The sequence below is a fragment of the Hippoglossus hippoglossus genome, chromosome 9 (assembly GCF_009819705.1).
Source record: "Hippoglossus hippoglossus isolate fHipHip1 chromosome 9, fHipHip1.pri, whole genome shotgun sequence".
Classification (NCBI taxonomy): domain Eukaryota; kingdom Metazoa; phylum Chordata; class Actinopteri; order Pleuronectiformes; family Pleuronectidae; genus Hippoglossus; species Hippoglossus hippoglossus.
The window spans coordinates 14,105,161-14,117,784 of record NC_047159.1 but is presented as its reverse complement, the minus strand read 5'-3'; the positions used below and the strand labels follow the sequence as shown (position 1 = coordinate 14,117,784).

Below are 12,624 nucleotides of genomic sequence, written 5' to 3'. Positions count from 1 at the left end.
TAACCCTTTGCTTGTAAAAAAAAAAGGATGGGAGAGCCACCTAAGCCATTGGTCCCATGAGCACCCTTGCACCCTGAGCTTGTCACGGCACTGAGAGTAACAGAGAGACTAAATGCCCTCGAGCACAACAAGCACTTTAGCAGCAAATGCATGTCAAGATGTGAATGTGCCCATTGTGCCCGGCCCACCAGAGGGCTTGTGGCAGCCACCGGGGAACGCTGCCAAGCTACAAGCCCCATTTACTGCCTGTCATAGAACGGAGCATCCATGTAATTGCATGTAAAATATTTTCTGTGAACTAGTTATGTGAAAGACCCAGATTGAGTCGTTCAGTCATCAAATCGAGAAAAGAGGGCGCGAGAAGCCACATTAGGAGCGAAACAGACACTTGTCAAGCTAAATAGTCAAAATATATAGTTTGTAGAGAATCTTGCATTACTTGGGTTTATTATCATAGTTTCCTGACTTGAGGCGATATATGGGGAGTGTTCTGCTGCATTTGATATGTGCAACCACTTATTATAGAGTACACTGCATTGTGCTCGGTTACCAGGCCGGGAGTAAGGCTCTGTGGTTTGTGGCTGTGTGTGTGTGTGGGTGTGGATTTAGATGCAATGTGTGACCTATCAGATTTATTTAGACAGAAAGTGCGTATGTTTAACTGTGTGTGTGTGTGTGCATGTGTGTGTGCATGTGCATGTGTGTGTGTGCATAAGTGGTCCAAAAAGTCTAAAATTAAAATTTGGGTTTTTGAAATGTCTCTAATTAGAGAGGGGAGGACTGAGGCCTATTTCGAGAGCTGCGGCCATGCACGCCCTTCCCATATGTGTGTGCACTGCACAGGCAAACAGACTCACACACAAACACAATCTACACTTTGGAGAGAAAGGTCCCCCACTTTGTGTGTGTCTTATTACACAATTCATGGAGTTTTGCACACAGGAACCATCCACGAAGTGTTGCTTCTGCGGTTTATACACAACTCACAACAGTGAACTTTATAGACATAAACAACTAGACGCTTTGAATATTAACAGCCAGAGAACACAAGTTAAAATACCAACGCCTTACCGTAAAGCGGCAATAATTTATAGCAATATTTGGAGTCAAAGACAAGTCAAGACAAACCGAACTGGAAAGTTTACGGGCGCACAGCAGGAACACAATAGTCAGTTTAATCGCTGTCTAAAGTGTTTTTACGCTTTTAATGAGGCAATTTAGTGAATTTAGCCTTTTGAGACAGTGAGCGGAATGCGGTGGATGCCTGGCGAACATTGTCTCATTGTTCGCTCTCATAACCAGCCTCTGTTTTCTGCTCCTGAGCAAAGGCTGCTGGTAAATCGGGATGCGTTTACAAAGAGCTGGTGAAAAATCTGTCTGCCCCAGATACTCTCACGGTGTCGCTTTCGGCATCTGTGAGAAGTTTGTGTTTTTGTTTTGTTTTGTTATTGTTTGTATTTAATTTTTCGGAGAATCAGTGTTCATGTCACACCAATCTAAATTACTGCATCATAAGGCTTTTATTCTAAAAATATGATGGTAGTCCAACATGCTTTCGTAATACTTATTTGATTTCAGCTGAAGGAATACACACACATATTGTCTCTTTGACCAGTGGTTAAGATTTGAATAAAAGCTGTTGCTTTATTTCACAAATCTGTGACTGGGTGTGAACCGACTCTTGATATATTGTGGTTCTATTTACAGTTAGAGCTAATCATCATTAAATGGTTTGGAGTAACATTAGAAAATTCGAAATACGAATTGTTGTTGTTGGTTGATTTATAAACAATCAAAGTATAAACTATTTATATTGATAAACTAGATATAAAATGTGTATCTTTGGGTGACAGAGAATTTTGTTTTCATTTTTTTGTCCCTGCATGACCTTTGATCCACATATGCAGATTTAAATCTCTTGTCTTGTAAACACAACAAGGGCGGAACTTCATGGCAAAAATGAAGATCACCACCACCCGCTCCTGGTAAGACACAAACTTACATTTTACCTTTGACTGAAGAAACTGGAAAATGTATCAATAAAGATTAAGAACATCTGATCTGTCTGATGTGCTGGTCTGAATGATGATATCCCTTCTATTGTGAACTGTGTTATTCTCTGTTTTGTAAGATTAAAAAAAGATATTGACTTTACATATTCTGATGATGATGAGTTGGCTATTTACATGTGAAACATTTCAATCAGCCAGTTCTCTGGAGGAAGCCTAGAAAAAGCTCTTTATTGAGTCAATTCATAGATGTAATAATTCTTAGTTCGATAACTTCTTTTTAATTCTTAATTTTTTCCTTTCCCCCCATGTTTTGTACATGTAGTACCAGAAGAAGATATAAGTGCTTGTAGATTAGGGCTGACTCACAAAAAGGGATGGACCAAATGCATTGGCATGACACAGGAATACAAAATATATGTATGTATGTGTGTAATCATTTGGTAAAATTGTAGGAGTTTCAGGAAATCCAGATTAATATTAGTTTCCTTAGGACATTAGTCAGTTATCAGTCGGCGCAGCAAACTAATTTAAATCTCCTTTGAGTCGTAAAAGTTCATGTACCCCTATATATGCACCTATCATCAAAAAGTACTCAGATTAGATTACATTGGTGAATTCAATGGTAAGCATATCACAAAGACAAGGGAGCATGCACACACACACACACACACACACACACACACACACACACACACACACACACACACACACACACGCTAAAGCCACAGGCATTCCCACTACAGACGCCCATTATATCTGTCTGTATCCATGTGTTTTCTACCCGGGGCAGGAACTGTGGGAGCCGCTGTGGTCAAACACAGGGAGAGGGAAGTTAGCGCTGGCAACGAAAAGTCAAAGTCAGGCATTTTTGGAGTAAGATAAGAAGAGAGCTCCGTGGAAAAAAAGTCCTAAAATAACAAAAAGCCACTCAGGGATATGAGATTACTATGACAACACATCTCTGTGTTTATGCCAAGTTTCGAAATATCGCAGACTTTTAATCAACAAACACAACAAGGTGATAAACGAAATACACATGCACTGTTTGAACCGGGGGACAGCTCCAGTGCAGCACAGTAGGCGTGTGGAGATGACCCCCTGGTCGTGTTACCTTGACATGAGAGGGCACATTAAAATCCAAGCCTGTGTGGCATTGGCAGGTGCTGCAGCTCAGCATAAAGCCCAGAGTATCCAGTGTCCGGCCTTTTGTTTGCTGTTTTGATTTATTGCCGACCACTGCCCCACCTCACATGTGCGGAGGAGAGCACGCTCCCCCTCCTCTCAACACCTTTCCCCACATAAATAAACCCTATCGCTGCAGGAATGCCTGGGGTCCCGCGCTCACCCAGCTATTGGAATTCTCCCCGCTGATAAAACGAATGTTTGGGACGTTTTCATCTACGTACTCCTGTCTCAACACACACGGACTCACAGAAACAACACCACCGACACATCTGCTCGCCCCTCGGTATCTGTCCGCACATGGGCCACAAGTGAGAGGCCGACGAAGTGAGTCAGGAGATAAAATGGTGGTTAAAGATACACACAGATTCATACTGTAGCCAGAGGATCATTCTGGAGAGGTGAGCTGGCTTTGAGACACAGAGGACTCTTTAGATGCAGTAAACAATTACAGGCGGCATGATGGTTGGATTTAATTGAACCAAAAAATGAGTAATCAGACAAATGTGGGGTGAAGTGTAAAAACAAGGACGCCCTATCCTTCAGATGCTGCTGCTAAATGAGCTCTTTCATCCTCCAAACACTTTCTGTCACAGACTGGTTCAACTTTGGTGATCTGCACTCACTAAAAGACAAAGCTACAGCCAGGAGCTTATTGAAGAGGCTGAAAACAGAGGGGAAACAGCTCAGTCAGAAGGAAACAAAAACAGTACCTCTAAAAGTCAGGAAGTTACATGTTCAATTTATTAAGTCTAATATTGAAGATAAAAAATCTGAGATATTGAAAATAAAGTCGTAGTATTACAAGAATATAGTCAGAGTTGAATGAAAATCATAAAGTTCCACTTCCTCTGGATCCAAAGTCTTGATTAACAATCTCACTGACTACGTTTACAAGACATCAGTATTCTGATATTAACCTGATTAACACAATAGTCTGAATATGACACAGCCATGTAAACAACATTGTCTGATTATCTTAACCTGAATTAGGTCAGACTCATATTGTATAAATAAATGTTGAGCTTTCCGACCTTAGTCACATTATGTTGATGTGTATACGTCTTAATCACATTATAACGTCCAATTGAAGTTATCACAGCATTTTGCAACATCAACCTACAGCAGCTTGATGACACAAGCCCTGAGTGTAAACGAGATCGGAAAATATAAAGGACTTATAGCTTTTGGAAAATTAGAAAGAAACCACCCAAAATGGTGTCCTCATACATTAAACTATTTCAGGTTGGGGATTTGAAACTGGCAAAATAACGTCGGAGGCAATGGCGTAGTGGACGGCATGAAGTGGGTTATAACCAGACTTTGCTCTGTAACATGTAAATTGGAATATGAGTGTAATATTCTATTGGCAACTCATATAAACACCAAAATGATGTTGTATAATTGAATTGAGGTCAATAGTTGGATGTTCATGTAAACCTAGTCATTATTTTTTGAGAAACTAAAAGTCCCTTTTAAATAGCACGCAGATGTCGCCAACGATAACCTCACAGTCGACCACCACCACACATGTGCTCCTCTACAAAAGAGGCAAGTTCCTCCAAGTCTGTGTGCTTCTTTCTTCACAATAAACACGGTTTATTAAACAATCTTTTCAGTTCTGATATTATAGAGTTGATGTGAAAAAAGATGAAGTATTTACCTTATTTTGTGTAGCCTATTCTAAAGTATCACTAAACAAGATGCTCTATATTCCTCATTTCAACACAGACTTCGAATATTTCCCTGTTAATATAACAGGAACCATCCCACTGTGTCTTTATTCTCGTAATATTATGACTTTATTTCCCAAAATGTTGAAAATGAAGTGACCTAGATGAGGCACTCTTTGGTAATTAGAGCCTTAATAATGTATTCAAATAAGTAATGAAAATAATAAAAGTACAAAATAAAAGTGTAGTAGAGTAAGCGTTTTTACTTTTAAGCTCCTCTTTATATTTGCAGCTAATAAAATGGTGTTGTAAATCTTGTCTCTTTTTATTATTTCAGTCACAAGGACAGTTAAAATAAAACTTATTTTAAAAAGGTCCATTTATTAGGTTTTAGGATCTTTTATCTGATTCTCACATGATGTCGTAGCTTATCTGCTAAAGAAGACAGAAAGAACTGAACGGCTCTGAAAAGAAACAGCAACTGAAAAGGGGACGTTTGAGCTGAGATCATTTTGTTTCACACGTTGATAAATAAAACAGATTTAAGCTGATCAGGACTTAAAAATAAGATTTGGAGGAACGGCTGTACGTTTTCTAAAATACACTTTGCTATTAGCTTTCATTCTGACAGTTAGATGAGAAAAACAGATGAGAGGAACACTACAGTCTCTGTCCATTCAATATGAAGCTATAATACCAGCCAATTAGCTTAGTGTAGCTTAGCTTGGTATGAAGAAATTGGGTTAACAGCTAACACTGGTCTTTCTGTTAAAACAGTAATGTTGTGACTACTGAGCTTTAGAGGATGTGACTGACAGATTTTCTTTGCTTTGGATTGACTTTGCTAGCGGTTTCCCCCCCTTTTATAGTCTTTATGCTAAGCTATGCTAATTGGCTGCAGCTGTAGCTTCAGATCTGGTGTGCAGACAAGAAAGTGGTGTTAATATTCGGTTATGTCTATTAATTATTGCTTTATAGCACAAGCTAAAACTGAGATCCGGCCTTTGTTCACCAAACCCCTGAGCAGATTTTACAGCTGTTCATTTAGCCTACACGCGACCCTTACTGATAAAAATATGACCATCCTCGCCGGAATATTTGTATCTTAAACCCTGGGCTCAAGTGCAAACATGCAAGGAGCAACTGTCCCGCAGCTGAGGGGGCATCGTGTCAACGGCGGGCACGCTGACCCCGCACCCCGAGCATGTGTGGCCTGCTCCTTTCGCCTGGCACCCACTGAGCCTGCAGAGCCATCAGTCACTGACATCGATGACAACAAACTACGCCAGGGGAGGAGTGCGGTTTAGACTTGGGTAAAAACCACAAGCAGCGAAGCACCAGCACGTTCACACACAAACTGCCACTGTACGTTCCCTCCATTTGTCTGTTATCCATTAAAAACATTAAAACAAGCACAGCTGCCGTCACACAGCACAGGGAGGAGTTACTCTGCGTGTTTTTCGGGGCATGAGTGTGTGTGATATATATTCATCCTAAGAGGGGAACAAATTTCATCACCAATAAAAAAAACAAAAGTTCTTCTTTGACACTGGTTCAAAAGACTAAAAATAAAGGAGACATGGAGCAATGCTTTGGAAGTGAAGCTATGTTGCTCCACTACCTCCTCCTCCTCCCTCTCACCCCGATGTCGGAGATCTGTTCGTCAGGGGCTGGGGATTTTCAGTCTCCAGGGGCACATCCCTCTGAACCGCCTGCCAAGCCTCTATTCTCCCTCCTCCATCCTCTCGCTTGCTCTCTCGTTTTTTTTTTGTTCACCTCTCAGTTCCCACTTCCCACCTCTTCTACCCTTCATGCTCAACTTTCTCCTTCGCTGTGGCCTTTTTTTCTTTAATTCCTGTCATTCACTCGTATACTTTCTCCTCGACACCGGTGCTTTTTTTTGCCTCTCTACCCTTCCGCTCCTCTTCCTCTCCCAGTGATCCAGCTCCTTTGCAGCCGTGCATAATTACGCCAAAACACAAGCCTGTGCAGGCTCACATCTGGAAGGAGTTTGGACATGGCAGTTTCCTACCAAGACGACTAAATATTTAGGTTGAGAGTTACTGCGTGTGGATGAACTCATGATAGAGGGGGTGGGAAGGGGAGAGAAATGGGGGAGCTGGAGATAAAGAAAAAGAGGGAAAGTGGGACAGACGACTGGGGCTTGTGCACGAAGGCTCAGACAAATGCATTATTGGACCAGTGATCAGAGAAACGGTGTACAACGTCTCACGCAGCAGTGTAATCAGAGGCCTTGAAATGCCACAGAAGGAGGTGATAATATTGGGGTGACTGGTCACCCCTTTATGGCTGGCAAGAACAACAAACAGCCAACTAATAGTTTTAATAAACAAATCCCCATTGGGATTTCCCATGAGGCTAAGGGGCCTCAGCTGGAATGTTCACAGGGGCCAGCTGTTGTGCATTACACGTAGCAGGCGGCCCCGGAAGCCCGGGCCTGGTGTCCTCCAGCCTTGCTCAGCATGGAGGAGAGCATTCCTCCAGGCTGCCCCAGGCGAGAGGGCATGCAGCGGGGCTGTCAGGCCGTTCGATCGCGAGTGGAGGGACCGAGGTGATGTAGAAAAGCTCCCCCTGCTGCACCTGGGATACTGTCTGCAGTCTCTGAGCGCACCGATGGAATGTCAGGAATAACACGAAAATCAACAACTTCTTACATTCCACATCTGGAGCCAATGTCGTGAGTGGCGATGGGAGCACGGGCGCTTGACGAACTTGTCGAATCTTCAGGAAAATGAACTTTCCAGACACCGCAGCTCTCGGGGAAAGGTAAAGAAAATGGCGGATGACGGGCGGAACGGTTCACTCCTCATACAGAGCCTCTTAAAAGTGTCACAAGATGCTAAACATCAGTACAAACACAACTCAACCAAAATGAGTAGGTGCAGAGACGGAAGATTATCTTCAAACACCTCCACCACTGCTGCCCAAGTCCTTTTTTTTAACCTCTGGTTTTCGGCAATGTGTTGCCCAGATGTTGATCCTGTCTTTATTAAGCAAGGAACATAAGGCCCTCTAAATGGACTGCTGGATGCCTTTAGCTCTCCCAGGGCATGAATCCCCTTACTTTACCTCATATGCTCGCTGCAGTGGGGCAGCTGAACATAGTGTTGTTGTGTTTTTTTACCGTGCCCATGTGCATGCAGCACTTTCCCACGTCAGAGCACAGACAACAGTCACACACTGTGGGAATCAGAAACCTCTTCGGAGCAGCTGTGAAGAAAACGCTAAGACACCACCCAAAAAATGTGTCACTGATACATTGGTAGTGCATCCATCATGAAAGATGAGTGTGTTTTGGCCCCTGATGTGGATGTGCGAGCTTTGTGCAGATAAACCACACAAATAAATATCACACAGAACTGGCCCAGAATTGTTGCTGTCTGGTTTCCACTGAGTGGTTTTGGTTTTTGTCTATCCTCACTCGAAGGTGATTGTCAGACGGGGTGTTGCAGTATTAAAAGAAGGCGCCAACCCAACAGTAAAGCACAACGTTGGGTATAAAATGCTCAAAATGTGTTTCTGTTTATAGCCGTTTTGCAAGGCCAAGTCAGCTGGACCATGTGCACAGGGTGGAGGTGGTGGTGGGAGAAGGAAGGGGGCTGAACTCAGAGAGGCTGAGAGTCAAATTTAAAGTGACAGAGTTGTGTCAAAGAGGCTGGGCCAACGATGATGGCTACAGTCGCTCTGCCCTCTCAGTGATCTTCTTAATGCTTTACAGAGAGCCAATCGCTCAGCCCACCACTACAGAGTTAAACTAGATCAAGATGTAAACTCCTGACCTAACAAGCCTTATTACTGCAACAAGTCCTCAATACAGTTAAAGCTAAGGTCACAGGGTCAGAGTGTTGGGTGTGGGGGCCTGAGCTATTGGTTTTTCCCAACTTTGTATTTTTATGTGAATTGTGCCATTAAAACTGAACAATCACTGATTAAAACCTGTAATAAGACCTGGAAAGTCTGTCTCCTCAGCCTATGATAATCACTGACTGTGGCAAATGCTATGAGTATGATTGGTTTACACACTTTCCTCCAAAAATCTCTGAAACCAGAGGACGCACATGGCACCATAAGTTAAGGCCACAGAAGGAAGATCACAGTCATAAAGTGATATGATATTTGTTGATGTTACAGTAAACTTGTCAGACTCACAGAGTAACTGTCCTGTTGGGCATCAGGCTCGGATCCGGAGGCTCAGTCAGCTCCTCCTTGGTGCAGCTGACCCTTCTGCCCAAAGCCTGGGCGCCGTGCGCTTTGGAGCGCTCGTCCGTGCAGCTGCAGCCGCTGGTGGACGCGAGCAGCCCGGGACAGGCCTGGGAGAGCCTCGGCCCGGAGGCGGCAAGCAGCAGCAGCAGCATCAGTACCACACGCCCCGGCAGCAGAGGGATGCCAACGCCGGGCGCAAACATTGTCCTTCGGCTGGATCTCACCTCAGCTGCACCCCCGCCTCCAGTCATCCCATATCTCCACCATGAAGCTCTCAGAGGAGGGGGGCGCAAGGAGAAAAAATGTTCAAGTGTCGAATGAATGGAAAACTTGGAGAAGCTCCGCTCAGCAGTGAACACACATCAGCCGCTCATTCCAGAAATATTCAGCGCCGTGGAGTTTTCCAAGTGTCCCGTTATGTCATGGCAGCCAGGGCGCACAACTCCCTGTGGTCCAGATCAACCCAGGAGTGTGTTAGTCCATCCAAATGTCCTCAACACATTGAAACAGCCGCAGTCTTCCGTCTTAAAGAGTTGCTGGTCCTATTATTTACTGAAATATGAGATTTACATCACTTTAGAGGATGCTTGGGAATGTCCGAATTACCGTTATTCGCCTTTTTAAAAAATAATCCAAGGGTCGATGAGATTGACGAGTGAGCAGCCACAGCAGCAGCCACTTTTTCACCTCTTTGATTAAGTGAAGAAGGAGAAAAAGTATATTGTCAAACTTCTCGCACTTTTCGCGCTGCTCTTTTTCCTTCAGAGTTTTCCCGGATCCCGGAGGTCTGCGTAAACCTTATCTCAAGCGCAACTTGGAGTAAAACAGGAGGAGGTAAAAATACGCAACTACACACACTCGGATTAAGAAAATGAGCTGGTCTCCATGGGCTCCTGTGTAATTCCCAGAATCTATCTAGCGGTTTTTTCTCGCTTGCCTCTTGTCACACTCTAACTCACTTTAGCAACAACCCCAAGTGCGCCCGTTCCGTCTGCGTCTGCGCCCAGGTCCCCGCGGTCCTAGCGCATCCAGTCCGGCCACAGAGAGGAGGGAGAGGAGGGTCCACATGTGACCGGTGGTTTAATAACCCACCCGGACTTCACCAAACTTCATCACACAGTCCTGAGGGTTTTATGTATTTGGTTTAAATGATATGCTGGACGGCACAAAACCAAAATGATTAGCCAATAATCAGAATTCAAGCTCAAAAGTGCAAAGTAATTACATTGCGTCCAGCTCACGAATATAATCATTAATGCTCTGCTTTCATAAGTAAAAGCTAATAATATAAGATTAAATAGATAGATATTCTATAAATATTAGGATGTTGCACACAAGTGAATGAAATTACACATATTGAATAAATGAGATGTAAACAGACATGAGAATTATTGGACATATTGGATGAAATTGCACGAACTCATAATAAATAAATATAAAAGACCTGGTGTATTGTAATACTGTAGTCAGTCATCTCAAAATGTTTTTATTCAGATTTCCTCTTTTCTGTATATTCATTTTTTTTATAAGGGTAATTTATCATGATTGTGTCTCCTCAGGTCTTTTAAAGCATCACTGTGCAACTTTTTTACCCTAAATAGCATCTTCAAAATTAGTTTGATGGATCACTGACTTGGAATAGGGAGAATGGCACCGCTTTCATCCCCACTCCTCACACCACATGCCTTAACTGACTTAAGATCAGTTAGAAAGAATGATGAGTTTAACGGTTAACTCTGATATTCGGCGAGTCAATTTTAAAACGATCAAGAATCCTGGACAGAATTTGGTGTATTTGTTACAATGGCAGCTCTTTCGGTTCAGAAAGCCGGGGATTATGGGTAATATTTACCGTTCTTGGGTGTTTTTTTTAATTTTGATTGGATGTTTCCATTCAGGTAGGTCTTGGTTTCAGTGAGCGCCTCCATCGACAGAGCAGATTGTGAATGAAGGTCTTGCTGAAGGCTTCTTAAATATTGTATGTGTTTTAGCAGTTCAAAGGGTTTTTAAATGAATCAGCGGGAAGCAGAGGAAGCAAAGACTTTTATAGATATACTTCACCACATTCTGTATCGTTACCGCAAAGAAAGTCGTGGTAGCGCAGGAGAAATGATCGTGAAAATGTGCAGAGGCTGAGCTGCCATGATGAGTTTTATGATATGATGTTTTTGTCCCCCAGAGGCCGTTATGTTCATGGTCACTGGCAACAGCAGGCATCCCATAAAATACTGCAATGTATGGGTTCTTTAATGCAAGTTCTAACATGGTGATGGACATTGTAATGGAAGGGCTAGTTCAGTGAGATCAAGTCAGACTAACCTGTTGAACATCATCAAGTACTGCAGCCTAATTCAACATCAACTGAAAGAGTGTGTTCCCCTTTATGTACCATATGAGCTATCACATCCACTGCATCTTGCACAAACCAAATGCTATGATTTAGAAATGCTTGGACAAATAGAATTCCAGACCGTAAATCTTTTTGTTGAAAAATATTTTTAAATATTCCTCACCCCCCCTCATCCTGAAAGAATCACATGCAATCCAAAAAACACAGAGGATCATAAACTTCCTCAAGTGCTCCTTTTCACATTTTTTTGCTTGTGTGTATGGAAAGTTTCCAAGATCCAGCGATGGATTTCTGTTTAAAAAATACTTTTTGATATACGAGAGGCCCCACGGAGACCGAGCCGGTTCGAATCTGGAGAATATTTCAAAATATGAGAAGGTGAAAGCAGGAAAGGGCTTTTGAAAACGGACTTGGTGCAATTGGTCTTGACATGTCTTCCCTGACATATCCAAACTGCAGGCACCTCAGTCATGCGAGCAGTATAATGGTGCAGTGTGCTCTGACCCGCACAGTGGACCCCGGGTTTGTTATTCCTGTATATGATACTGTACACTGGAGCGGGGCTCAGAAAGCCAGCATGATTATTGAAAGAAAGCACAAGCAGTGGATGGGCGCCTGCTCAGCAACGAAACAGAGGGCTGTTTATCCAAGCTGTTAAATAAGGCTTCAAGTACAACACCCCCCTCCAACTCCACCAGGCCCAAATCTCTCTCATCTGGAGAGCAGTTTCCATTTAAAATGTCACGTTCCAAACTGCACATTACATCAAATTGTACTTAATGGCATCCAGACAAACTTTAATGTCGTTCCAACATTTTCTCTCTCCGTGCTCCCCACAGCCCCCTCGCTCCTTATAGCCAAGCAGGCAATCTCTCCTTCTCCCTGCTCCACATCTGGACTCCATTCCAGGTGGAGTATTGAGGAAAGGGGGGAGAACGCTGGGATGGAGAGGTGGAACGCATAAGAAGCTCTGAGCCTCGAAAAGTAAAACAGAGGAAGTAAAGATAATGTCAGAGGGGAGGAGGGGTTTTTTTTTGTGTGGAGGTTACGCAACTGTTCGTGATGTATGACAGAAGATATGAGGGAAGACAGACAATTTGTGAGACGGCTGAGTGATGGCTTCTCCTGGGCTTGTTCCTGCCGGCCCACGCTGCAGCAGATGTAGCTTAGAACAGTGGAGGTT

General features: G+C 43.2%; 1 protein-coding gene across 1 annotated transcript in view; it reads right to left on the bottom strand.

Annotated features, from left to right (window-relative positions):
- The window catches only part of adgra2 (adhesion G protein-coupled receptor A2), a 40,045-nt gene extending 29,978 nt beyond the window's left edge, over window positions 1-10,067 (bottom strand). The window contains exon 1 of the mRNA XM_034595628.1: window positions 9,038-10,067. Coding sequence (XP_034451519.1) covers window positions 9,038-9,342 — 305 coding nt within the window. The 5' untranslated portion in view covers window positions 9,343-10,067. The remainder of the gene's footprint in view (window positions 1-9,037) is intronic.
- Window positions 10,068-12,624: the final 2,557 nt, after the last annotated feature.